The sequence below is a fragment of the Siniperca chuatsi genome, linkage group LG19, assembly GCF_020085105.1.
Source record: "Siniperca chuatsi isolate FFG_IHB_CAS linkage group LG19, ASM2008510v1, whole genome shotgun sequence".
In the NCBI taxonomy this organism is placed as follows: Eukaryota; Metazoa; Chordata; class Actinopteri; order Centrarchiformes; family Sinipercidae; genus Siniperca; species Siniperca chuatsi.
The window spans coordinates 23,474,820-23,502,811 of NC_058060.1; the positions used below are offsets into that span (position 1 = coordinate 23,474,820).

Below are 27,992 nucleotides of genomic sequence, written 5' to 3' on the forward strand. Positions count from 1 at the left end.
GTAAAACTTTGGTCTAACTAGCTAAATATCCATGTAGCTAAAAACATCTATAGTTAACGTTAGGTCTGGTTTGTTTTAACGTAGTTACCTTTCAGGTGCCCGGAGTAACGTTAGCTAATGCAGTAACGTTAAGACGCTTCTTCTCGGTTGACAACCATAATTAACCTTGCCTGTTAGCGTTAGTTAAATGAGAAAAACAAGTTAACCGAGCTGTTAACCTCTTACCTTTCGGAATGTAAACGGTATTTCAGCCGAAAAGCAGCAGCTAACGCTTTAGCCACCTACCGTTAGCTAGTTAACGTCCACAAATCGAACCATAACAATAACGTTAAAAGAGGCTAACGGTTACCGCTAGCTAAAGTTAATTTTATGCTAATATATCTCGACTTTATGTTGTAAAAATCGGGCTTAATCCGAGTTGTTTTCATTGATTGTTATGGTGAGGGACTCACCTGTCACCTGTCCTCCTGCTGCGTTGAACTCGCGCCTGATTTCTGGGCTTTCTTGCGGTGTGTTTTGGGAGTGTGACTTTCTCTTCCGTTTGCTTCCGTAAAACCGCCCGTTAACGTTACTTTCCTGACCGTGCACACAAACTCTGCAGTTGCTATGGAAACTGTACGATTCAGTAAAATCTGAAATTTATCATTATTATTGTTTTATAGCACACCTGCAGGGCTGTAGCCACGATTTTAGAAATACTGAGGTACTGAGGCCGCAAACGCATCTCCCACCACCCGCAGGAAATTCTGACAGGAAAAACTAAATGATCCCAATTAAATTATTTGGATTTTCTATGATTGATTTATTCAGTTAACTGTTCAGTTATATTTTCTGCAAATTTTATTTTCCAACATAAAAGTCTCAATGCTGTTTCAAAGAAAGTATTAATAATTAAAGTATTTTAATTACAGCACACCAGGGAATAAAGAAATACTGAGGTCCCTAAACGCACCCCAGATCACCGCTCAGAAATTTTTATGAAGAAATTAAAATTAAAACTACTTTCATATTGTATTCATGCAGTTGATTGTTCAGTTATATTTTCTGTAACTTTATTTCCCAACATGAAGATCTAAATGAAGCCTTTATTTAATCATTTTTTGGCCTAAAAGTAGTAAAATATTAACATGAGTGTAAAAATACTGGATTCAGCTCAACAAATGCCCACTATGTGTTAGCAATGTGTTAGCTTTTAATTGTAAACTCCCTATATAATCTGAAAATTAAAGTATTTTAAATAGGCTGCAGTATACCAGAGCCAGGATTTTAAAAATACTGAGGTCGTGAGTTCCCAAACGCACCCCAGATCACCATCTGAAAACTGTATTTATTTCTTATATTGTTCATTAAAATTGAGTTAAATATAAATATAAAAAGCCTAAAAAGCGCCATCATGTGTTAGTTTTTAATTGTAACATCCCTGCAGGTTGCTATCCTCCCCCCAATTCTCACACACACAAAAGAACAATATGGCCCTGCTGTACACATAAATTAACTTTTACATCCTCATGAACAAGATAAAAATTTTATGAGAAAAGTTATTTAATTACTTGTACAGTAGTCAGTTGGCTCCACTCACATCATTCATCAAAAGGGGGAAGGATATTTTTCAAAAAAAGAACATTTTCACATAAATTTCTAATTTAGTATTTCCCTGCAGCTAAGGAAATAGATAAAGGTACCGACAGACGTGTAATGACCTTTAGAAATAAGAGCTTTGAGTATAAGATTCTTATGAAGCACAGAAAGAAGAGTCACATGTACAGATTATTTAAAAAAACTAACCAGGATCCATTACTTTCTCAGGATTCAACTCACTCCCATGAGACAAATGTCAGGGTGAACTCTGAGGAAGTCTGAGGAAGTCGAGCGCTTTTATGTCTCTTGTAAAGAACATGATTAGTGATGAAGCTGGAGCTGAAGGGGCTCCTGTGATGAAGAGTTAACTCAGTGGAGCCCCGTGGAGAGGCAGATCCTCCAGCATGCTCTCTGACTCAACACTTGGACTCGTGTTAAAGTGAGTTCATGGAGAGTTTGCAGTGCTGGATCAGGAGTACAGGCTCCAGTAGATGGTGTTAAAGAGCAGGTAGGACAGAGGGAAGGCGAGACGGGAGTAGGAGTCGATCATGTAGCTGTTGCTGACCAGCAGGTTCACGTTTTCACGCACAGACCGCTGCCGGCGGAGGCGAGTCCCCTCCGTGGGCCGGATGTCTGGGGTTTGGATCGGCGTGGTGAGGGGGTCAGAGGTCAGGGTGGGTGCCATGCGGGGGAACGGGGTCAGCTCAATGTCATTGTCATGGAAGCAGCCGTCGAAGGCCATCGCCTGGCTGGCGTTGAAGGTGGATGGGATCTGAGATGGGACAGACAGAAACACAGAGCATGCTGCTACAGATTATACTGTGTGTGCAGCATGTACACTTAAACACACCTCCAAAATCCGTGTGTCTTTACACATCCTCTGACGAAATGAGGGGTTTTGTGTTTAAAGCTGCCGTAATCAATATTTTCATATCAACAATGGATCAAATGACTACGTGTAATATGAAAGGGGTCTCTCATAGTGATTAACAGCGGTGGAAGAAGTACTCAGGTTCTTTACTTAAGTACTTTACTTAAATTAAAAAATACCAAATACCACACTGTGGAAATACTCCACTACAAGTAAAAGTCCTGCATTCAAAACCTTACTGAAGTAAAAGTATTATCAGCTAAATTTAACTTAACAAAAGTAAAAGTTGTCACTGTGCAGTAAAACGCTCCTGTCAGTGTTTTATTATATCTGATGTTTCTGGATTCATATTCCTGCTGCATTAATGTGTGTGTTGCATTTTACTGCTGCAGATGTTTAAGGTTGAGCTCATTTTAACTACTTTATATACTGTTGGGTAGTTTAATCTGCAGCAATGCATCATGGTCTATAAGATCATCACGTGTTTGTAGCGTCGCTGTCCTGTGAGAACCACGCATCTCTAAAAAGTCTTCCTGAGCTCAGAGAAACAGCCTGTTTTCAGCTCTGTGACGATGCGTTTTCCAGCTGATCCGAGGGGGGTTAAAGAGTTTATTCAGCTTCAGAAGGAGGAGAGTTTTCTCAGCACATAAAGGAAACTCTTCATCCTTCAGTTCATCACAAACATCTGGAGATACGTGGTTTTCACTGGACAGGAAGGGGATGAGAAATTGTAATCTGTAAAGTAACTAAAGCCGTCAGACAAATGTAGTGGAGTTTACTTGAGTAAATGTACTTAGTGCACTCTGCACAATGAGAACTTTTACTTTACTTACTACTTTTGATACTTTAAGTATATTTTACTGAAGATATTTACTACTTTTACTCAAGTAAAATTTTGAACACAGGCTTTTTACTTGTAACAGAGTATTTTTACACTGTAGTATTACTACTTTTACTTAAGTATCTTAAGCATCTAAATACTTCTTCCGCTGCTGCAGGCTGCAGCGAGGAGGCTCTTCGTGTACGTTCTGGTGTAATGTGTCTGTTTGGCCACTAGAGTGGGTCAATAAGTCAAATATGAGTTTTCCTGATTCCCTATTCTGGTTCCTGGTCCCTGTTTTGTCCGAGTGTTGATGCGTGGTGTAATAATCCCCTTGTGTCGCCTGTGCTGACCTTCCCCCTCTTCATCTTCCTCATCTCCTCCAGAGTGGTGCAGTAGTTCACGGCCGCGTATTCGATCACAGACAGGAAGACAAACAGGAAGCTGGTCCACAGGTAGATGTCCACCGCTTTCACATACGACACCTGGACAACAAACACACAAGCCAAGTCACACATCAAAAAACCATATAGGCTACAGCGGATGATTCATTGTAAAGGAAGGAAGCAAACATTGTGCAGGATCTTGCACCTTTCAGCACATTCAGAACATTTCATTAAAGTCAACAAAACAGGACATAGACTCTGAATACATACATATGCACGTATAACAGTATGAAAAGGTATCACACGTTTAAAACAAGGGGAGGTTGCATATGTGCAGTGCATTTTGCCTTAAATTAAGCCCACTGATCAGCAACCTGGGACTCTCAAACAAATTCAACATGAGGACTCTTAATTTAAGTATTTACAGATACAGTTCCTGATTAGCTTCATGATGGTGTCCATTACAGTGCCAAGTACCACACTCTGGGATTTGGGGGGACACTATGACACATGTCAAACATTTTTGGCAGCCCTAAAATAAAATCAGGTAATCAGACACATCATAGTTAATTGTTGATGTGTGGATTCACACATTCGTTCTAATAATTAAATTATAATCTTATAATCAGAGCGGTTTTCAAAAATCAAGCTCCAAGGTGCTCCACGTATAAGGCAATAAATTAACAATGAGGAAATTCTGTAAAATAAATGAAAAGAAAATTTAAAATAACAAAACAAACTCATGTACAATCAGGAAAATCTCTCCAATCAAAGTAAGCGATTTAAAAGATGGTTTTGACTCAGCCAGGCCTATTTCCCTATTTCCTCAGGTTGTTCCAGAGCCTCAGGGCCCCTTTTCCCCCTCTAGTTTCAAGTCTGGACTGTGGAACTGACAAATTATCTCTGCCCGAGCATGTCGAGCCACTTACAGGCTCATATGGGACTAAAAGCTCTGAAATACAGCGGGGCCACGAAGAGCCTTGAGGGCCAAAAAGGGCTTGGACCGACCCTGAGAGCCCATATGAGCATGAAGGCGTGCAGAGAGGCCCACAGCTGTTACCTGAGGCATGGAGGAGGACACTCCTGTTATGATGGTGGACATTGTGAGCACTGTGGTTATACCTGCAAGAGGAGAAAGCAGAGGTGGTTTTACATCACAACACGTGATGTTTTCAGGCACAACATAACCTCTGACATCTGGTGGAAGTTTTGTGAAGACTGGTCAACTTGAAGGTTGAGTCAAGGTTTCTAAAATCCTAATTTTATGCTGTTTAGTTCATTTTGATTAGTAGTACGATTTATTCAGATGCAGTGGATAAAAAGCAGAGGAATAGAAACAGAGTAGTAATGTATTTGTGTTTTAAAAAAAAATTTTTTTAAATTTCTTATAGATTCTTGTGTAATTTAAAAACATGTATTTGTCCAACTTAGAATAACTGCAGAATGAGAATAACTTGATTTATTTTTTCTCCTTTTTTGGAACTTTTGTGCTGAAAAGTGCATGTGCTTTTCAAAACCTTTACCTAAAAATCGACCTAAGTGATACAAAGGAACACAAAACAGATCTTTGTCATATGCAAATGTAATATTTACTGTATAAGAGGACCTGTTGTCTGTCCCAAAAATAAAAATATGTACGCACAGTCACATTATGGGTCTCACCTCCCATTTGGAGACTGCTCCCCACAAAATAAATCATGACATTTTAGGGTTCAGATTTGGTTTTTGGTTCATGTTAATATTAATGTATGGTGTTACCCAGAGAGACGCGAGCAGGGACGGCCCTCCTGTCGATCCAGAAGGAAACCCAGGACAGAACGACCATCAGCATGGTGGGAAAGTACGTCTGCAGCAGGAAGAAGAAGATGTGCCTCCGCAGGATGAAGTTAATGAACAGACGGTTGTACCAACCTGACAAAAAGAGACAGGGAGACACTGATGTTGAAACCACTGGGATGAATGTGCTGCTATAACAGCCTTCTGGTTTCAGTCTTTCCACCAGATGTTGGAACCTGCTGCAGGGATTTGCTCCCATTTCTTTATAGAGCTGGCTTTAGAGGGTCAAACACAAACTGTTGACACAAAGTTGGAAGCACACTATTGCCTAAAACAGCAGTTTGTTCCAAACCTTTTTAACTAGAAACACCCGGACGCAATATGCACTTGCGACCGCTTGTCACAGGTTACATCTGTCTGTGTGTTGTAACCAGGTCAACCAGGGAGCGATACTCTTTCCTTGTTTGATTTGAAAACTTTTTAGAGGCACGAAGACGTAAAAGTATCCAGGAATTTATGAGTAAAAAGCAAAGATTAAAGGAACGTGCATTAGCAAACATAATTTTGTGTAGTGGAAATGTTTTTTTCTGCTTGCCAATCCTGTTGATCATCTGGTGACCCCTGAGATTTATCTTGTGACCCCTCGGAGGGGCACCAACCTCCAGGTTGGTAACCACTAGTCTAAAATATCCTCGCATGCTGCTGCGTTAAGATTTACCTTCGCTGGAACTAAGGAGTCCAAACTATGAGAAACAGCCCCAGAACAAAAATACACAAATGTTTGTAGACATACTTTTGGCCATTGAGTAAAAACAAATAAGATACCCCTTACACACACACACACACACACACACACACACACACACACACACACACACACACACACACACACACACACACACACACAGACACAGACCGGTGCTGCTGTAGAAAGCCAGGCCACTGGAGGCTTGGAAATGCTCAATGAAGAACTGAGACAAGGCGATCTCATCCGTCCTCAGAGAGTCGTTCCCATTCTTCCAGTAAAGCATCAGGTCGTTCTCATTATACGCATCTGTGGAGAGAAAGAGAGAGAGAGGGAGGGAGGGAGGGGGAGAGAGAGGGAGAGAGAGGGAGGTGTTCAGTGTCATGGAAAACAGAGGAAAGATGAGAACTGAAAATAGAGAGTTTGGTTGGATTATGTTGAGTTTATTGTTGCATATTGTTGCATGTGTCACTTCATGATGTAAGAACACGGAGGGAAGTGTGTCTATATATATATATATGTATATGTGTGTGTGTGTGTGTGTGTGTGTGTGTGTGTGTGTGTGTGTCTCACAGCTCTCCAGCTCCAGCGAGCAGTTCTGTGTGTCCAGAGGGAAGCTGCTGAAGTCCATCGAGCAGAGAGCCGTCACAGTAACCCTGAAACACACAAAAAGAAGGTTTCTCAGGAGTCACTGGTGATGCCGCCTCTTCTCTGACCGCTGTTGTTCTGTGTACACATGCTGCCACCGGGACATATCATACACAAACACAGAATCCAGTACCATCGTTATGCTGATTGCACGCAAATTTATGTCCCACTAAAAACCAATGAAGTGGGGAATTTTCATCATTTTTTATCTTGTTTGTCAGAAATAAAGTGCTGGATGTCCAAAAACTTTCTCCGGCTAAATGAATATATAATGAATATTAGACAGTGACCTTTCATTTGAAAAACAAATCAATTGAGGAGCATCTCAAAAACCTGTTTTTTTCTCTCCCGGCTTGATCTCGAGAAGGTCATTCATGCTTTTATATCATCTCGGGTAGATTATTGTAATTCACTGTATTCAGGGTTGAGGCAAAAAACGATCTCACGCCTTCAGCTGGTAAAACGCAGCTGCTCGGCTTTGAACAAATACTAGAAGACTGATGATATCAGCCCTGTTTCAGCCTCCCTTCACTGGTTACCAGTTAGCTCTATGAGCCAGAGTGCAGCCTCAGATCCTCAGAGCCTCAGGCAGGACTCTGCTGGCTGTTCCTGAGTCCTGGTTCAGGACTAAAGATGACCAAGCTTTTGCAGTCAGGGCCCCTCAGCTCTGGAGCTCGCTGCATGAAGATCTGAGACTTGCAGAATCAGTGAAATCTTTTAAATCACTTCTCAAAATGTATCTTTAAAAAAAAAAAAAGCTTTTATTAATGCAGGCACATAATTTTACTTCCAACATGTCTTGTTTGTTTATTTCAAAGTTCTGCTTTTTAATTTTACTTTTATTACTTTTGGGTATTTTATTTGTATTGTTGTAATTGTCTGATTTTATTTCATTGTAATCCTGAATTGTTTTGCTCCTGGTTTAACCATGTAAAGCACTTGTTTTGAAAAGTGCTGTATAAATAAAGTGTATTATTATTATTATTATAATAAACACACAATACAGCTTTCACTGCAGTTATTCATCATGTCCTGGATAGACCTTTCCTGCTGTTGCCAAGGAAACCTTCTCTCTCCATCTCATACTCTTAGTTTTTCATTTTCAGTTGCCTTCATTGGCATGACATGTGAAATGCTCTTCTGGGGCTGCAGAGTAGAGCAGGGTAGGAAAATAGTGGATAAAACAAAAGTGAAGAGAAACAACAAAGATTTCTAAGGCCCAAAGTGTTTTGGTCTTCTGCACCAACAACTCAGAGCGCATGAACCAAGCTTCAGAGGATGTCATCATTTTAACAGTTCTGCCCTCAGTAGCATCTTTAAGACTGCATGTCTAAACCTCCATTTTACCTCCATAACTTCCTCTGTTTCCACCCGTCCCCGTCCCCGTACCTGACGCTGTAGAGGATGTTTCCGTCGGGGTAAACCCGCAGCATGATGTTCTCCATAGTGGTGTCGTGGATGAAGGAGCGCTTGGAGTGGACGAAGAAGACGTCAGGAACCCAAATCTTCTTCACAAGCCTCGAGTCAAACGTCCTGCTCTGATTGTTTCGGGACGGAAATGCCAGCCGCTCGTCTTTCCAGTAGTGACGCAGGTACAGAGTCATGGTGAAGTCCTGCAGGACGCAAAACCAAAGAAATAATGTTGATATTTGCTTTTTATATTCATGAACTTACATCATAGTAGGCCTACACATGCTTCCAACAAATCCACAACAATTCATGAACAATTCCACACCAGTTATTTATCTGTATCTTAACCATTACTGTTCGTGTGTTTGATTTTCTTCTTCTTTCTGCTGTTTAGTGTTTGTGCTCTTCTTTGCTAGATGTCTCTTTTCTTCTTTTCTGTATGTTTCACTTTGTTTGTTCTCATGTTCTGTTGCCCTTTAAAGCATGGATTTGTATAAAATAGTGCTTAAAAAAAGCTTAAACAAGAACCAGTGTAACAAAGGATTTAATCTAAGTTATTTTCAAAATTAAAATGAATATTTCTACTGTGAGCAAAGTAGAACAAAATGGGAAGGAAAAATCATCATTTGTTGTCAAAGTCTGCTATGTTTTGTCTGTAAGATGGTGTCACTTTTATTTTGGGAGCATTGGAGCTGAACAGAAGTCAGTGTCAGTGTTAAATGAGATGGACATTTTTCCGCAGCAGCCTGAGGACGAGACTGAGTCGGCTACAGACTACACACAGATTTTCACCGTTCCAGTTGAGGCTGCCATGACAACACCCATCCTCTCCGCCATTTATCTCTCTTGGCTGGAGGAACTCGATAAAGCACTTGTAAGTAAAGTGGCCGGCTGAGTTGAAAGCAGAGCCATCGAGGGGTCACAAACCAGACGAACAGGAAGTGATGGCAGAGCAGCCCGAAGTGGACATCATAACCTTTTTTTTTTACCCTCTGAAGTTCCAGCTTTCATTTACAGCATATTCTCAATTTTATGAAGTCCTTAACGGTCATAATATGTAGAAATAAGTGGACAAAACCTGCCAAAAGTGTAGATTCTGACATTTTAAATGTTATAAGAAGTGACAGAGCTGTTAGCTGCTCATTTGTTTTGTTCTTTGCGCCTACAAAGAACAACTTTTTAGATATATATGGATTATTTTGATTAATGATCACTTGCTTTATCTTTATCTTTAAATCACTTACTGAATGCACAACCTTATTTTTGTAGTATTATTAAAAGGGGCTTTTATGATATAAAATAAAATAAAGAAGTGAAAATATGACCTCAGACTTCATATGGTTAACTAGTGAAGATCGACTGTTCACTTTCAATCATGGAATCATATGTTTACCGATAAATGAACTTACATGAATATAACGAAGGTTTTTTATACCTTCAACAGGTTTGTCTGTTGAATGTTCTGCCATTAAAATAATGCACGGAGGAGCTTCTCTGCTGTGTTCCCCAGTGGACACAACATGTCTAAAGTCTTGACAAGGTATGTTTAGCAGTCATCAAAGCTGGATAAGTTGGAAATGAAGGTTGAATTGTGGAGTTAAACAGTGACCCCTCACCATGTTGACCTCGGAGATGCTGTCGATGCTCTCCACCTGCACATCGATGCCTACAGGGATGGCTCCACCTGAAACAACAAGAACATAATTCCTTTTAAAGTCAGTGACACAAACTCAAAACTCATAAATCAATGAAAAGTTTCTGCGAGAAATCACACTGTACATCAGAACAGCCGACAGGAGAACATTCAGTCGAAAGTATTTTCTGTTCTCATATAACCTGAGGCGTTCTGCAGAAAAGTGGATTTACAGCGTATTTAAGTTCAGGTTTATTTGTCCCCGAAGGCCAATTGGTTTTGCAGCATAAAGTGCAGCACAAAAACAAACAAGAAATCACATTAGTAAGAGTGACACAGACTCAGCAGTACTGCAGCAAGGAACAAGCATAATCATCAGAACAGCATGAAACTATAAATGACTTCATAAGAGACAATGTCAACTGTCATAATACATTTCATACAATATTCAGTAAAGGATTGTAAGTACTGAAGTTGGAAAAATGCATGAAGGGGGACCTATAAGTATGATTAGACAATATTTTCATAATTTCACTTGAGTCCGCTATCGATTTGTCAGATGTAACCGCTGCTGAAACGTTAAAGGCAATGATGTGATTTTACTTGACAGCATCAGAAAACCTGCACTGAAACCTTCAGTTGAGAGTTTTTATGTCCCATGATTGTATACGTGTTGTTTCAGAGGCCTTTTCCACCCTAACATGAGTAAAAGCTTGGAAAAAAACAAGTAGAATGTATATTTATCTTGAATAAAATTGCTCCAAAATTACTTATACTGAATGTCAGCATGTCTTTCAGCAGCTTCTATCACATCTGTCTCTTCAGTCACATCATCTGTACCGGCCCTCAAACCTCAATTTGGTCAAACACCGGTAACAACATCCTTTGTCCTCGTCACCAGCTCACCGCAGCCATCAACATCTGTCCTCCACACCCCCCCGCTCCATCCTCTTCATTATCAGATTAAGCTTGTTTAACCGCTAAACCTGAACAACCTGATTTGTGCACACAAACAGAGCAGAAATAGCTAAACAGCACAAATCCCCCCCAAAAAACAAGCTTAAATCACAGCTACTCACTCCTTGTTTGCTGCTCTGCCTCCACAAAGCAATCATGACCTGACAAACGTTGGGAAGGAGGTTTTTGGGACGTTTGTCCCTCTGTAACCAACTGTGACGATGTTTGGTAGTCAATCTACTCAGCTAATTTTAGGATTTATCCACCGCTGCGGCCTGCAGGCTAAAAAGCTCATTCCTGCTCGACTCAATGTTAAAAGTTTAACAACGAGGGGAATGCACTGGAAGAATGGGCCATCATGACTGTCAGCTTACAGCAAATCACTTCTGACAACTTTGAACTTTTGCCTTACTCAGTATACTTGTTTTGGTGATTTGCAGCTCAAAAGATGTCTAGATGTCGACATTTAAACTAGGCTAAATGGGCTAAAACTGGGACACCTATCTTGTTGTCTCAACAGTATTTAAATCACTATTTTCACTGTAAAGCAGGTCCTAACTATACATTGAAATATAGTTATTTTAATGCTGTCGAGACCATTTAATCACCACCTGACCATTTAATGCCTTGTATGTCAAAAGCAAAATTTTAAAATAAAAACGGAGAGAAGCTGGAGTGATGTGTGATTTATGTTTGGTTTTGTTAAAGGCCTTTGGGAGTTAAAGGAGTTGAGATAAAGAAAACTTCAGAGGCAGGTGAACAAGACATTACAGCAGAATGACTGACTCAGTGGTCTGATTTTTGCAATATCCCGTAGTTGGAACAAGACTCAGAGTCTACAGCCATGCTAGCAGCTCTGTGAGGCTGCTTTGAGCTAAATGCTAACTTCTGCATGCTTAACCACATCCATGATGAGAACATATTCGCAATGACAATGCTAGCAAACATGCTGATGCTAAGCAGGTGTAGTCTTTACCATGATCATCATTTTAGTTTAGTGTGTTAGCATGCTAATGTTTGCTAATTAGCACTAAACAGAAGGTAGGCCTACAGCTGATTGGTCATAAACCAAAGTATTGGATACATTTTGACCAGACGTTGGCACTTGATGAAAAGTTAAGGGGTCACCACAGCAATTAATCCTGAGGAATTTTATGGCAATCCATCCAGGGGTTGTTGAGACATTTCACTGAAAACCACAAATGTCAACCTCATGGTGGCGCTAGAGGAAAAGTCAGGGGATCACCAAAGTCATTGGGATTCATCCTCTGGGCACCATTAATGTCTGCACCAAATTTCATGGCAATCCAACCAATACTTGTTGAGATATTTCAGTCTGAACCAAAGTGGTGGACCGAGCAGCCGACGGGCCGCTAGCATGGCTAAAAAGCAGAACTGAGTAAGTTATTGTACATGGAGCTCAAAATTTAGGCTGGGATCAAAAGTAATCCCATGATTTTTGGGGGTTTAACATTTTGGGCAAACAGGACAGTTAAATATGAGTAATGTTGAGTATTGAGTGCATAGTAGTATCTGGGCCACTAAGAATAATTTCAGTTTTGTCACTGATTTAAGTTTTTGTTTTAAGTTGCATTAAACTTTAACACAACCATTATTATATTCTTGTCAGTTGTGTATAGCTTCATGGAGTTGTTACAGTTAAAAACATATATAAAAAAAAATAGAAATTTAACTCAAAAGTCACTGAACAAGATCAAAAAATTGAAAATGCCTTTTGACCTGCAAATCACCAAAACCATGTCTGCTGGTTTAGAATAAACACACACAAACAGTCTCACACACATACTGGCTTGGGTTTGTCTGTGACCTCCGTCTGGACGTGGTTTACCAGGTTACATTCCTGCTTTCACTTTCAAGGACGACAAGAGAAAAAAATAAGATGTGTCGAAAGTGTCTGTGTGCTTTTTGTGTGAATGTGGATGGAAAGTGTGCTGATTCCACTTGAATGTTAGCAGGCCGGCAGCTCAATAAACACTTTATTTAATGAAGTTCATCTGACAGCTAGGACCATAAAGCTCCAGCCGCAGCCTGGCTTTGTCCCGGCGTGACTCGTAAAAACCACCAGCAGTGCAGACTCAACATTCAGCGTAGCCCCGACAACGACTGCTGTTGGTGGGAAAAACCTGAAACAGAAGGTCACTCCCTCTCCCTCTCTCTTCTCTTCACCGCTTTCCTTTTCCCATGTCACACCCAGTTAGAGTAAGTTTAGGGAATGAGGCATTTTATGGAAACACACGTGCAAAAGGAGGTCAGGCTCAGCTCTCTAAGTTTATATGATGCACAGATTCAACACCAACCAAAAACCAAAAGTTTTTGTATTTAATCAGATGACAGAACTGGTTGACATTGTATCATTAACACCTTTAACTCCTGATTTAACAAAACGTTGAAGGTAGCAGTTATTTGTGACTCCCCAGTCGACACTGTGGAGTCCTTCCACTTCCTGGACACCATCATCACCCAGAAAGCCCAGCAGAGGATGTACTTCAATGATGGTGCACTTCTACACCGCCAACATTGAGTCCGTCTTCACCTCCTCCATCACCAGTTGGTGCGCAAAACCTCGCGCCACAAGAACAGTTCCCGTCTGCAGCCGGCCTCATCAGCACCGCCCCATAGACACTACACGTGATATTAACATGCGTAACATTAATGCACATTTTCTTCATACTGTGAACAACTGCACATTGCTCAGTCAATATTTCTTTGCTTTAAAAACTGTATTTTAAAACAGATATATTTTACATATTTTATTGTACATTTCTATATTATATTTATGATTCTTGACTTTTTCAATACTTGTTTTTATTTTCTCTTACTATATTTATTGTGACCGTTATGCACCAAAACAACAAGGCAAATTCCTTGTATGTGAAAACGTACTCGGCAATAAACCTGATTTTGATTCTGACAAATTGGAAAAAGTTTGCCCGACGTTAGAAATCAAAATTTCCAGATTCTCATTTAAAGTAATAGATTACCTTTCACAACTGAATTAAGTCTCTTGCTGTTAGAGATAAAACTGACTGAGCCTGACATGTCTGGCTCAACTGATTTAACCTTTTACCACCCGCTGTTCCACCTGAGGCACCCTGTTGCTATCTCGAACATTCACAGACTGCTAGTACGATGAAAAGCTTATGGTAGTACATGTGTTGATCAATTAGATAGACTCTTGGGGGGGGGGGTCAAAGGTTAAGGATGATGTACCCAGCTTTGGAACTTCATGCATGTAAAGGGAGTCATCGTGATCAGTGGATTTGTGTAGGGTTTAACTAATTCGCACCATCGACCAAATGGACTGAATCAGACTGAATTACCATTTAATTTCTCTTCATTATTTAGTCTGACATTGTGTTCCTGTTAGCCATTTCCTGTTTGGGTAGGGGGGGTTGTTTTTCTTTAACCAATTTGTAGCAAGTGACGTATCCGTTCTGCTGAAATCATTTTCAGTTGACATGGAAGCTACAGTAGCGGCTGCCCAGAGCAGTTAGCTTAACATCTGTCATGAAGTATGTTGTTTTAAGACTTGTAATTTTAACAAGTCAATAACAACAACCTGTACAGCTCTGTCCGTCTCATCCACACTTCCACGGCAAATTTTTCTGTTGCTAATTTTCTGGCTCTGCTACAGAGGGCAGCGAAGTGAAGATGATGTCCCCGTTCTTAATCCAACATGCAACGCTTTTGGTTGTTTTTCCGACCAGGGGAAACAGCTCGGTAAAATCAGGTCAACTCAGATACCAGGCAGGTAAAGTAAAATGTTCAGCTTTACTTGTTATCAAAAACCAGGCAGACTTGAAAGAAAGGGCAAACTTCTACAGATAGGGAGCAGGCAAAGGGGCAGAAGCCAGAAAGGCAGGGATCCAAACAGGCAGGAATCAGGCCGGCAGGCAGGGAAAAATATATACTGCAAGGCTAATGACGAAGTAGAAACAGGTGTGCAGGTGGGCGGGGCGGGTCAGGTGATCTGGAACGGCAGGAACTCAGGGGTTACTGCAGGGCAGGAGGGAGTGGCAGGATCTGAAATGACAGTATACTGGAAAATACAATTTTTACTCTGTAGCAGAAAAGCACTTTTAAAGGCATAACTGTTCTTTTTTCTTGAACTGCGGTTTGTGTGCTGTGCAAATTGATGTCCTTATATGAGACTAAGTTCTTAGAAATATAGCCCTATCCTTGAGTGACCTGATGTTCCAGCATATTACCACAGTGTGATCATTAAGCAGGTATGCAAGTGTGTCTTGGAACAATACCAGCAAAGACAGTGCTTTAATTGTCAAGAATGCAGCTGCTGACTGTCTGTTTAGTGATGACGAGTTACAGGCTTTCACTCCAAGGTCACGGTGATCACAGAAATGTATAAATGGATACTGAGAGAAGGAGGAGTTGCTTCCTCAACCGGAAACTCCAGTGAAGGTTGTTTGTGCCCGCTCGCGCAAGTGTAACAATAAAACTCAGAAAGACACTCTTTGTTTGTGAGCTCTTTATTACAGAAATTCCCACCACAACAGGAGAGTATGAATGTCATAAACAGAGAGCAGATAATAAATGTGGCGCAAGAGTCAAGCTGACCTGACACCGTCAATGAGCACAACACCAGACCTATAGTAATGACAGCAATTCAGAGGTCTGGATCCAGCACCACCTATTTCGCAAGGACACACAAATTAATTTCGATCTGCCACTTTCTATTCTGACTGGGCAACAATGGCTGCTGCAGGGGGGTTGAACCCTGGACATTATGGCTGTGATTTTAATGGATGCATCTTTTTCTAATCAGCTGATGTAAACAAGTTGATGAGTAAGTTACTGAGAAGCATTGATTTTTTTTTTTTGCAGAAGCCTTGGATTCATCTGCACAATGAGCCTCAAATGTTCTAGAAAAGCACACTGAGAGAAAAATGTTGAGAAAAAAGAAAGCATGTCGTTGTCAGATAAAAATACAGACGTGCCGTTTTTCCTCAAGTTCAGGTACAAACCAGGAAGCTGGAGGAAAAGTTGGTCATGATTGTTCCTGCTCAGCCTGTTTCCCTAACAGAGAAAATCAGTTAACAGCCTCAGGTAGTCAGTTTTTCTACATTATTAAGCAATGTCATTAGTGAGGGTAGTTATGTGACTGACAGCCTGAATATGTGAACCAATGCCGCTAACTCTTCTGTGTGTGCAGGTATTTTCAAAATGAAAGTAAAGAGGATACTAACAAAAGTTCATTGTTTGCCTTTGTCTGTGTGTTGCACAGATTGTCCTGCTAGTCACTAAATCCAGCTCTGGACTTTTATTTGGATAAATCTACAACATCTCAGTTAGTGAGCTGCTGCAGATTTACCTTAATAAGACATAAAAATCTTGCCCAGTGCAGCTTTAATGTTTTTTTTTGTCCCATAATGTTTGTGTGCTCAGCATTTTAGAACGAGTCGTTTAATCCCCGAACCCAACGACGAAAAATTGATCAATTCATGCAGTCATAAGCAGCATAATGCAGCTTTAAGGTCGCGGGATGTTTCTCTCCAGCCTCCATCGCCACTGTTTTGATTTGACTCTCTATCGCCAACAATCGAAGGAGGGGGGAGAGGTGAGAGGGATTAAAAGGTGATTCTCTGTGCAGCTTTTCGAACACATGAACGTCAGACTCCTACACAATCCACACTGAGTCAACCCAGCCATGCGTAACACTGACAGCTGAAATACTGTAATGTAATGAAAGCTCTGCTCACTGAAGTATCTGTACGTTTCCAGCCCCACACACACACACACACACACCGACACACCCTTTATTTACTAAACCTTTAAAGAACCGCACCAGTGGTTTTCCATGTTGAAGCACACTGCAAATAGCGTTTGCTTTACATCGTGGCTAACCATTTTGGAAACAGTATATTTTTGCTGTGTTTTAGACTGTAGGAGGTATTTCTCCTGCAGTTACAAGCATCCATTGTGTTCCAGGTCATTTAAATCTTGTACAGTATGAAAATCATTTGGCATTTCCATCACATTCATCTGGCAGATGGCTTTATCCAAAGCAGCTTACTTCTTACTGACTAAGTTCTGTACTTAAGTACAAAGTTGAGGTACTTGTACTTTATTCGAGTGTTTAAATTTTATGCCACTTCTCCTCCACTACACCTCCGAGGGAAATATTGTACTTTTTACTTCACTGCATTTATCTGACTGCTTTAATTATGAGTTACTTTACAAATTAAGACTTTTGTACACAAAACATACAAAGAGTTTATAAAACATTTTGTTTTGTTAGAAATGAAACGACCCAACAGGTACAAGTACAGCTGAAACGAATAATCAATTAGTAAACTGGCAGAAAATTAATTGGCAACTATTTTGATAATCGCTTGTTATTTTTCATGCAAAAACATTTCATTGTTCCAGCTTCACAGATGTGAGGATTTACTCATTTTCCTTTTCATTTTAATTTATTTTTTTTAGTAATTTCGAGGTTTGTACTGTTGGTTCGACACAACATTGTGTTTTTGGAGCTTGACCCACACTAGAGACTAAAAGTCAGGATATCGCAGCCTCTGTTTTGATTTTGACCGTTCATTTTAATGGTTTTAATAGTAAATCCGTGGAATACCCTTTCGACTTTCTTTTTTCAAACCACAACTGGAATATTAACACACAAAAACAGGTAACAAAATGAACTCGATTAATAAGAAAAGTAAGTGGAGTATGTGATGGTATGCTGCCTGCAGACTGACTTTCAAGAAGGAGGAGAAAAGACTTCTGATAACTGACACTGACACCTTTTCAGACAATTCTCTTCCTGTCGAACCTCAGTGGTAAACAAACTCTCCATCAACAAAAACCTTTAAAACTGCCAAACCTGTTTTTTTTTTAACGACAGGAATGAAACTGCCAATCAGATCCGAGGTTTGTTACCTGAAACTGGGGCCAAAACACAACCAGCAGAATACAGGCCCTGCAGTTACAAGCATTTGGCTTCATGATGTCTAACTATAATGTAGAAAGACCTGATGGGAAGTTTATAGCAAAGTTTGTAGGGATTAATTTAACTTTATAGACGTCCTTGACCTCGATATAGAAACACTCCATGTCTGTCACACATGCAGGAAATAACAAGAAATGTCACATGGTGTATTTCAGGACTCTGGTCCCTGGAGAGATCTGAGGAGGGAATGGTTTTGATTCCTCGGCTTCTTGGGTCTCACACACACACACACACACACACACACACACACACACAGAGCAGCTATAGGCTTATCTGAGGCAGAAGAAGCTGAGATTTCCTTCTGTGTAAAATTATAGTGCGTGGAAATGCCGCAGGGCCGTGGGGCGGACAGTGGTGCTGTTGTTGTCCCCACCCTGAGCGACAGGCAGGACCACAGAGACATGCAGGACACCACCCAACCATAGACTGAAGAGACGGAGACAGGGGGGGAGATGCGATGGCAACAAGGAGGCTGTGTGTGGCTGTGAAACATTCACTGTATTTAAGTACACTTCTGAAGGAACCTGTGCTCTACTTGAGTACTTTAATTTAATGCTACTTCATATTTCTACTTCACCACCATTCAGAGGTACTTTGTGCTTTTTACTAGATTTATATGACAACTACAGATATTGTTTACTGTGCAGATTAAGATTTTAAAAACCAATAATGAGCTTATAGAATATGTAGGGGCTGCAAGTAACTATTGTTTTTATTATCGCTTATTTTCTCTCCATTAATCAATTAAACATCAGAAAACAGTTAAAAATACCCATCACAATATTCTAGTCATTAAATGTCCCAACCAACAGTTCAAAACTCCAAAAAAATTAATTTGCTGTAATGTAAGACCAAGAAAAACAGCAAATTCTCACATCGGAGAACCTGGAACCATCAAATGTTCGGTATTTTTGCTTGAAAACGAACTGAAATGATTCGTCGATTATCAGTATAGTTGACGATTACTTTCCTTTCTACTTACTAACCAGTTTATCGACTAATCGTTGCAGCTCAAAAAATGTCATACAGTAAATGATGCTGCTTATATGTTAATGCCTCAGTAATAATAATCCAGTAGTGTAATATATAATAATATCACTCTGACAGTGGCCTTTTATCTTTCAAATAAATGTTGTTAATTATACTTACATACTTTTAATTAAGAAAACATTATGATGATGCATGACTTTTACTTTAAAGTAAAGTAATAAGAGTATTTTTTACAGTTATCGCCAGTAAGTAAAGGATTCGAACACATCTCCCATCACTGGTCACAAAGTAAGAGAATCTCGTGGTACAAAAACACTGTAATACTGTAACTTTATAAAATTACTGAAATCAAATGTGAGGGTCCAAAAAGTTTTAGTCGTGGGAGTTTTACAGTCTAAAGTAGAGGTCCTCATAGTGACAAAGAGTAGAGTTTTGATAAAAAAAACCTTGAAGGTCCAGTTTTAGGGATTTTCACGTTTTGAGATTAATTGAAGAATGAAAGGAAGAGACTGTCATCCCCAGACAAATGACAGCATTGTCCTTTGTTCAAAAACTTAAAAAGACCTGTGTTTACATTTTTTTGACACGCATCCTCTTGTGGTCGTGCAAATAATGACTGTAAAAACCTCTTTGGTCAGGATCAATGACTGGACGCACAAACTCGAGACCACAGTTCGAATCCTGTTTATACCAACAGTCAGTGTTGGTTTTCTTTCAACCGTGACCAGAATCATTTCCTAACCTTCCTAACAGGCAACAGCCAGCCACTTGAATCAGACTGCTGCTGTAGAAATACTCCATGGCAATCGTCGAGACAAAAGATGAAATATTTGCCGCCGTGATAACTTTCCAGAGTTGTTTAATCCTGTATGTCAGTATTATGAACTACCGTCCAGTGTTTTAACATCTGATGAACCTTCAAACTCATGGATGTCTTATTCAAACCAGCCCGATCATATTTCACCATCATACCCAAAACAACATGCCCCGACTGACGCAGCCTCCTGCCTTGTTTTAATGTAGGCAGTGCGGGAAGAAGTACTCATATCTTTTGCTTAAGTAAAAGTAGCAATACCACTCTGCAAAAATACTGTTACAGTAAAAGTGCTGCATTTAAAATTTTACTTAAGTAAAAGTATGTAAGTAGCCTATTATGAGCAGAATGTACTTAAAGAATCAAAGTAAAAGTACTCACTGTGCAGTAAAATGTTCCCCGTCAGTGTTTTATTATATCTGATGCTTCTGGATTAATATTCCTGCTGCATTAATGTGTGTGTTGCATTTTACTGCTGCAGATGTTTAACGTTGAGCTCATTTTAACTGCTTTATATACTGTTGGGTAGTTTAATCTACAGCAATGCATCATGGTCTATAAGGTCATCATGTGTTTGTAGCATCGCTGTCCTGTGAGAACCACCACCATTTTCCAGCTGATCCAAAGGGGGTTTAAATAGTTTATTTCGTTTAGGAAGGAGGAGGAACACTTAGTAGAGCAGAAGTATAAAGCTGCATAAAATGGTAATACTCTGACTGAGATGCCGGCTAAAAAAATGCACACACGAGCTGTTTTGGAGGAAAGACTGTCTCCTAAAATATAGGTTTAAATCGGACAACGTTTGTATTGAACATATCTGCAAAACATCCTCTGATTGTATGTATTAAATGTGTTAAAGCAACTCAAAGCACTAAATATTAAAACGTTGAGGTTAAACAGTTAAATATATAACCACCATCTGTTCCCAACCGTACCAACGTGCTTTTGTTGCCTAAACTCAGGACTCGAAGCCCGTTCTCAGTCTGGTGACGAAGTCTTGAGATTTGTATGGCCACCATCCACCCGGACCACCTCCCTACATCTTTACTCCAAAATGTATTAGACACAACTATTTAGTAGTATATAATCGTAATTCTTAGAGGCCAAGGCTGGTTTAGAAAAGACAGACAGAAGGTTTTACATGACGTCTAAAATGAGGTCTGAAAAAGCCTCTTCCCGAAAAAGAATTCATGAAAAGTTTGCATTTTGGGTAATAATTTTACCCGACAACAGAGATATTAATTCATTTAATGTGTGTCTGCAAAGTAACCAGTAACTCCAGCCTTCAGAAACATGCAGTGGAAGAAAAAGCACAATATTTCCCTCAGAAATGTTGTGGAGGGAAAGCAGAAAATCTCCCAAAAAATCGAAATACTCAAGTAGCAGAATCCTGAAAAGATGAGTAAATGTACTTCCCACCTTCTGATCTAAATACACAGAGATACTAATAGTTGTACAATGTCTATCTCCTCGAGAGATTTTAGTTCATACACTGATATTATTTTAATCCACAATGCCGATTATGAAAACAGTTTCCATTTTGCTTCAACTGTTGTTGTTGCATCTATTGTCGTGTGTTTGATTCTGATGATCTTCATGGCAGACGTCAGTTAGTTTCCCACCCCCCCATCTGCTCCAGACCTGGAAAATAATCCAGATTAATGAACATGAATCCCCCCGACTCACACACACACACACATGCACACACACACACACACACACACAGAAAGGCACTCATTATATTGCCAAACCCCACACAATCACATTTGAGTGAGCACACAGAGTCCTACTGTATTTGAAATGCATTAATGCTCTGACACACACACACACACACACACTCGTGCTGCCACACGATGGTGTAATCTGGGTCAGTGCTGGTGATTTTTGGACTGACACATCCCGTTGTCTGGGTGACCCAGTGCCCATCATCGCATCATCAAACCACGGCATTACGCATCATCAGCGTGGGACGAGGAGAGATTTTTTTTTTTTATGTTGGACGACGTGTGAGTGAGTGGATTAAATTATCAGGGATCAGAGATGAAATGAGGTGTGCCTTTGTGTGTGTGTGTGTGGGGTGTGTGTGTGTGTGTGTTTGTGGGGGGGTGTATGTTTGTATTCCTATCTTTGTGAGGACCAATTTCAGTTTTAAATGATTGTAGTGAGGACATTTTGGCCGGCCCTCACTACTTCAAAGGACTGTTTGAAGGTTAAGACTTGGTTTCAAGGTTAAGGTTAGAGGTAGGTTTACGTCAATGAGGGTCCTCACAAGTATATAAAGACAAGTGTGTGTGTGTCTGACCTCCGAAGCCTGGCCTCATAGCGAAGTCGTGCTCCTCGATTCTCAGCAGCTGTTCACTTTTTATTAGCAGCGTTTTGGTGCTATCCTGCCTCTTCAGTTTGTAGTCAATGCGCCTGCAGAAACACACACACACACACACACACACACACACACACACACACACACACACACACACACACAGACAGACAGTGTGATAAGTGATTAGTTCTTGTATTACGGCTGTAATTGCAGGTTTTGATTATAGAAAACACAGTTTGTGGTTTTCTCCCTCTCTGTCCTCCCCCTCCCTCCCTGCCGCTCGCTCTCATCCTGCCAAAACCATAACCTTAATCAAAGGCGTGGCACGGCTCCACGAACAAACAAACACATGCACGCGTACACACGTGTGCACACGTTCTCTATCTCACACACAAAGCGTTTCATTATGTTCCAAAACAATCCTCAGTGCATATCACTGTAATGCAAATAATGAGCATGTTACACTACATTTCCCATGAGGCCTTTGTTCCTCAACCTTCATATTAAAGTCAGAGTGGGATGAAAAATTACTTTTGAAATTTGTCAACTATCTTTCTGCATCATAACAGTTACTTGACTTGAGTATTTTATGCTTCTACTTCACCACATTTCAAATATTCGGGAAATATTGTACTTTTTTTTTTACTTCAATGCATTTATTTGACAGCTTTAGCTACTAGTTATGTTACAAATTAGGATCTTTTCACACAAACATACAAAGAGCTTATAAAATATGATTTTTTGTTATTAATTAAACTACCAAACAGTTTATACAAGTACAGCTGAAACAATTAGTCAATTGACAGAAAATTAATTGAGAAACTATTTCATGTTTCCAGCTTCACAAATGTGACTTTTTACAAACCAAACAATCGATTGATGGAGAAAATAATCATCAGCTGCAGTCCGATACAAAATGAGCTCCAGCTCAACCAGCTACAGCAGCAACATCCTGCTTTTACATTAATACATGAGTAATAATAATCTAATGATATAATATATAACAGTCACGGGACATTTTCCTGCACAGAGTACTTTTACTTTTAATACTTTAAGCACATTTTCCTGATTACACTCACATACGTTTACCGAAGTAACATTTTCAATGCAGGACTTTTTTATTAGTGCTTTTACTTCAGTAAAAGATCTGAATAATGAATACTCATCACAAGGTCCACTTTCTTGTTTTTTCCAGAGCTTTCAGCCACAGCTTGTGACCTTCATCGGCAGTTGTCATGGAGATTGTTTAGCTGTTATCTCTTGACCTAAGTATGCAATATCGGTTACACAATAACAGCTTGTATATCAGAGGAGATGAAAACCTCTCTGTGCAAGGATGGTCTCTGGTATTGGGCACTGACGAAGACCATGCCGTGTGGCTGAAATGACCTGAAAGTCAAAGTAAGTGGACCTTGAGATAAGAATTTCAAGAATGAACCTTCAAGCTCAACCCTCTGAAGTTATCTGAAATATCTAAATGTGACGTTACATCATGAGTGTTTGCAGAAGCAATACAAGAAATGCAAAGTTCGTATGTACTCGTGTTTGAGTGTTTTCGAGTGATGCTGTCCTCAGGCAACATAAAGTAAACACAGTGTGCAGTTAAATAAACTAGAAACTACTGTGTTAGTCCGACATTCAACCAGGGGAACCCCGACGAGACGACAGTCAGGTGTAATTACAGCCTGAGCATGCCTGACTCCCTACATGCTGCACCGCGTGTGTGTGTGTGTGTGTGTGTGTGTGTGTGTGTGTGTTTGTTTAGAGGGGTAGAAACACACACACACACACACACACACACACACACACACACACACACACACACACACACACACACGTGCGGTGCACAGGTGAGCACACGGTGGGAAAAGAGATAAAAGCTGTTTGAGATTTTCTCTGCTGATGGATGAAAAGCCTCTTTGAAAGTCACACACCTTGACACACACACACACACACACACACACACACACACACACACACACACACACACACCTTTGGTCTCCTATTATTGTGAGGTCAGACAATATATTTGAGCCAAATCCTATCTACATAATCCCTTAAATTAACCCTGAAACAAACACTGCAATGCCCCAAAACAAACAAAACTGAACAATAATCTCAACCCTGAAGCTAATTTAATTAACTAAACTCAACACTCCACCTAATCTTAACCACTAATTTAACTCTAGAATGACATTAATTAAAATTAACTTCACTGAAAGTAAAGACAAATAAAATGACAAAATCGTCATATTGTTCTGGAGACATTTGGTCCTCATAAAGATAGAAGGACTAGACACACACACACACACACACACACACACACATAAAACCTCAGGTCAGGAAAGACAGATGAGGGCAGCCTGGCTGCTGCTGTCGACAGCAGCATTCAACCATAACCACACTGCTGTAACACTATACTGACACACACACACACACACACACACACACACACACACACACACACACACACACACACACACACACACAGCTGTATAGTTGATTAAAGTAATTCAAGTCTTCATTAAAGGAACACTCCAACCGTTTGGGAAATATGCTAATTTGCCATCTTTCAGAGCGTCAGCAGAAAATATGGATATTAAATTAATCAGATCTGTGCGATGTGTTTAGCATTGGAAAATCATCAGTGGTGGAGGAAGTATTCAGATCCTTTAATTAAGTAAAAGTACTGACACCACACTGTAAAAACACTCTGTTACAAGTAAAAGTCTTGCATTGAAAATGTTACTTCAGTAAACGTATGTGAGTGTAATCAGGAAAATGTGCTTAAAGTATTAAAAGTAAAAGTACTCGGTGCAGGAAAATGTCCCTGTGACTGTTGTACTGTTGTTTATTATATCATTATATTATTATTCCTCGTGCATTAATGTAAAACCAGGATGTTGCTGCTGCAGCTGGTTGAGCTGGAGCTCATTTTGAATCGGACTGCAGCTGATGATTGTTTTCATTCTGGATTCATCCTGCTGATTCTTTTCTCCATCAATCGATTGATTGTTTGGTTTGTAAAAAGTCCCATTTGTGAAGCTGGAAACATGAAATGTTTTTGTATGACAAACGATGATTGTTTGGTTTGTGAAACTTGTGAAAATAGTGAGAAGCGCCGTCACAACGACCCAGAGCCCAAAGCTCAACGAAACATTACAATTATTACAATCATTCAAAGGAAAAGCAGCAAATCTTCACATCTGAGCAGCTGGAAACGTTTTTACAAGAAAAATTATCAAAATAGTTGCCAATTGATTCTCTATCAATCGACTAATTGATTAATCAACTGATAGTTTCAGCTGTACTTGTATACACTGTTGGGTAGTTTAAGTACAGTTAGTCAAGCACAGTACTTGAGTACATCTACTTAGTTACATTCCACCACTGATTCATTTCTGTGTTACTAATCTCTGTGTTGCTTCCGCGATGCATTTCCCACAGATCATCTGTCAGTCAGACAATGAGGGCGGGGTTGTGACATTATACTCTGGATCAAGGTTATATTGTTTTCTCACTGTTGGTACACACACACATCAGTTGTCAGCCGTTGTAACAAAGAAAGAGCAAAATGTGGGTTGAACAAACAGTTTCTCAGATAACATCTTAATAATCAGGCTTCTATTGCAGAGACTGAATGAGTGCAGTGTGCAGTATGTAATAAAACACAGGACGGGGCTGTTAATATTATTTCAACACCTTAGTCAAAAGCCTACAACAGTGTGTCTTGTTTTGCAGCTTTTTCTGCAGCAGTCACAGATTTCAAATAAAACTTTTGCCATGTCACCAGACTCAATCTGAATATTTCCAATTAATGATAGAAACTCTGAACTTGTCCTCTTTTTTTTTTTTTTTTAAATGTTTCCTCACCAAAGCACAAATATCTTTTATATTCTTTATTGTTTTAAATTGACTCTTTCCCTCCTTTAACTACTCTTATCCTAAAGCTAAACCTGAATAATTAAAATGACTACAATTCAATGCTTCGGTGATGTTGTCTTATTTCTAAGTTTTTCTCCATATTTGTGTTGAAAATCAACATTTTTCCGAGGAGGATGATTATTGCTCACCACTATTGGGTTTATGCATTTTAATATAAGGTTTTGATAGAAATCTATTCAGTGATTTTACTCACTAACACTAACTTGATGCACAGAACTGAAGCTGCATTCATTCATTCTTTCCAAGAGAAGCTCCAGGAAAGCTGTTTTTTTTCTATTAGACAAATAAACCTTGTTTGAGGAGCTCACCCTTTGCCAAAAGCTGGGATATTTCTTGCAGTGGTCAGCCGTCTGCTGTGAGCAATAAAAGCAGCACAGTCAATGAAAAATGAGCATTTTTTTGGTACATAAAATAACATTAAGGGAAGGATATTGCTGTGACTTAACTTTTTATAATAATCCAACAATAAGTGGTCATTTGTGGTTTTTATGTGAAACAGGGAAGTAAAAGTGATGGAACCACGGGAACCTCTGTGTGAGTGTTCGTTGGAAGTGAAATCACAGCTTTCTGACAAACCTCCTACTGTAGGAAGTGGTGGAAGAAGTATTCAGATCCTTTACTTAAATAAAAGTACTAATACCACACTGTGGAAATACTCCACTACAAGTAAAAGTCCTGCATTCAAAACCTTACTGAAGTAAAAGTATTATCAGCTAAATTTAACTTAATGTGAGTGTTGAATTTTACTGCTGCAGATGTTTAAGGTTGAGCTCATTTTAACTGTTTTATATACTGTTGGGTAGTTTCATCTACAGCAATGCATCATGGTCTAGGTCCAGTGTGTGGGATTTGACCAAATACAAAAATACCTGCAAAACTACTGACAATCCCATCAGCCTCAGCTGTAGTTTGTGTTTAGTGCTAATTAGCAAATGTTAGCATGCTAACATGCTAAACTAAGATGGTGGCCACAAACACGACTCCGAATGAATGCTAATGTTGCTGTTGGATGTGTAAATATGCAAATATTTGCTAACAGGTGCGCCATAGAAACTTTGTAAGGTGATAATATGTCGATGTTGTGTTTACAGCGTGTTGCGCTGCCCTCAAGTGGCCAAAACATTAAAGTTTAAGAAGCACAAACAGTATGTCTGGTTTGAGAAAGATGCAACTAATCCTCTGCACTATTGTGCGTCTCACCCTCCAAACTTGAACTTCCTGTTCTCCCCGAGGAAGACCTCCTTGTGCTTCCTGCGTCCAGAGCTGCGACCGCCGGTCACCATGGCAACGAGGCTGGCCACAGCCAGAGCCAGGCAAGTCAGCACGTCCACCTTCATGTTTCACAGGTTTCCCCGCCACAACTGACACAACGCCAGCATCCCGGCCGCAGCGACACACACCAGCTCCACGTCTCTGCAGTCAACCGGCCAGACCACCCTGCAGACTAACGCATCCCACGGTGGCTGGAGGTTTCCTCAACCAGAGAGCTCCAGAACACAGGCAAGACATCCAAACAAGGCAAATACATGAGTGATATCTTGAAGTTCTCTCTTAAATGCACATATATATGTTCCTACGTGTATCTTCACACGCATATATCTCTGCAGCAGGTGTTTGTGCAGCTCCTCAGTCTCCAGCTGAACATCCCGGCTGCGATGAGCTCCAGGAATCTTCTGTTGTCTCTGCCGTCCCCCCAGATTCATTCACTCCTCTCTCTCTCGCGGTCTGTCTCTGTCTGTTTTAGCTGCGGTTTTGTGGATCTTTCTATCTCTGATTAAAATCGATATGAATCTATTCCTCGCGGCGATAGAGGAATGACACTAATTCCACCATAATCCTCTTATCTACAGCCACAGCAATCTTTCACTAACCTACAAACAGTCACACACACAAACCCATCAGTAATCAGGATTTTCTCAGCAGGACAATGAAAAAACAGGCACCTGGTGTGATTATGTGAGGTTAGCGCACACCTCCACTTTGTGTGTGTGTGTGTGTATGTGTGTGTAGGTTTTTGCGCGAGGAAATGAATCACGGGTTTGGAAGCAGCTCAAACAACAAAAGGTCGTCAAGTTCGACCAAGGTTTAATCCGAGCTGGAGTGGAGCGAGC

At 40.1% G+C, this 27,992-nt stretch overlaps 2 protein-coding genes and 2 long non-coding RNA genes across 11 annotated transcripts in view; 1 reads left to right on the top strand and 3 right to left on the bottom strand.

The window, feature by feature from the left end:
• Nucleotides 1-703, bottom strand: part of LOC122866833 — a 15,592-nt gene extending 14,889 nt beyond the window's left edge. For 2 of the 5 annotated variants that reach the window (XM_044176995.1, XM_044176992.1), the window contains exon 1: nt 453-697. The gene's annotated coding sequence lies outside the window, so the exon portion shown is untranslated. Of the gene's footprint in view, nt 1-88; nt 165-225; nt 404-452 lie in introns of those variants that run through there. The other 3 variants (XM_044176997.1, XM_044176993.1, XM_044176994.1) reach the window with 3 other exon arrangements.
• Nucleotides 1-4,709, top strand: part of LOC122866835 — a 5,538-nt gene extending 829 nt beyond the window's left edge. The window contains exons 2-3 of the long non-coding RNA XR_006375815.1: nt 3,656-3,724; nt 4,486-4,709. This is a non-coding gene — a long non-coding RNA (uncharacterized LOC122866835). The remainder of the gene's footprint in view (nt 1-3,655; nt 3,725-4,485) is intronic.
• Nucleotides 1,392-27,811, bottom strand: LOC122866834 (gamma-aminobutyric acid receptor subunit rho-3). 3 transcript variants are annotated; one of them, XM_044176998.1, is made up of 11 exons: nt 27,082-27,811; nt 26,190-26,234; nt 21,919-22,031; nt 9,851-9,918; nt 8,214-8,437; nt 6,750-6,832; nt 6,348-6,485; nt 5,414-5,566; nt 4,716-4,777; nt 3,623-3,754; nt 1,392-2,350 (listed from the first exon to the last, which is right to left on the bottom strand). In XM_044176998.1, exons 1-11 carry the CDS (start codon nt 27,216-27,218, stop codon nt 2,048-2,050), a joined length of 1,458 nt encoding a protein of 485 aa, XP_044032933.1. In that variant the 5' UTR covers nt 27,219-27,811; the 3' UTR covers nt 1,392-2,047. The 3 variants fall into 3 exon arrangements, with proteins under 3 accessions (XP_044032933.1, XP_044032934.1, XP_044032935.1); XM_044176999.1 differs by lacking the exon at nt 26,190-26,234 and having other exon boundaries at nt 27,082-27,807; XM_044177000.1 differs by lacking the exons at nt 21,919-22,031; nt 26,190-26,234; nt 27,082-27,811 and adding an exon at nt 19,998-20,018.
• LOC122866836 lies at nt 13,095-17,144 on the bottom strand. Of its 2 annotated transcripts, none has more exons than XR_006375816.1 (2): nt 14,405-17,144; nt 13,095-13,467 (listed from the first exon to the last, which is right to left on the bottom strand). It is a non-coding gene; the product is annotated as an uncharacterized LOC122866836 (long non-coding RNA). The 2 variants fall into 2 exon arrangements; XR_006375817.1 differs by having other exon boundaries at nt 14,166-17,144.
• Nucleotides 27,812-27,992: the final 181 nt, after the last annotated feature.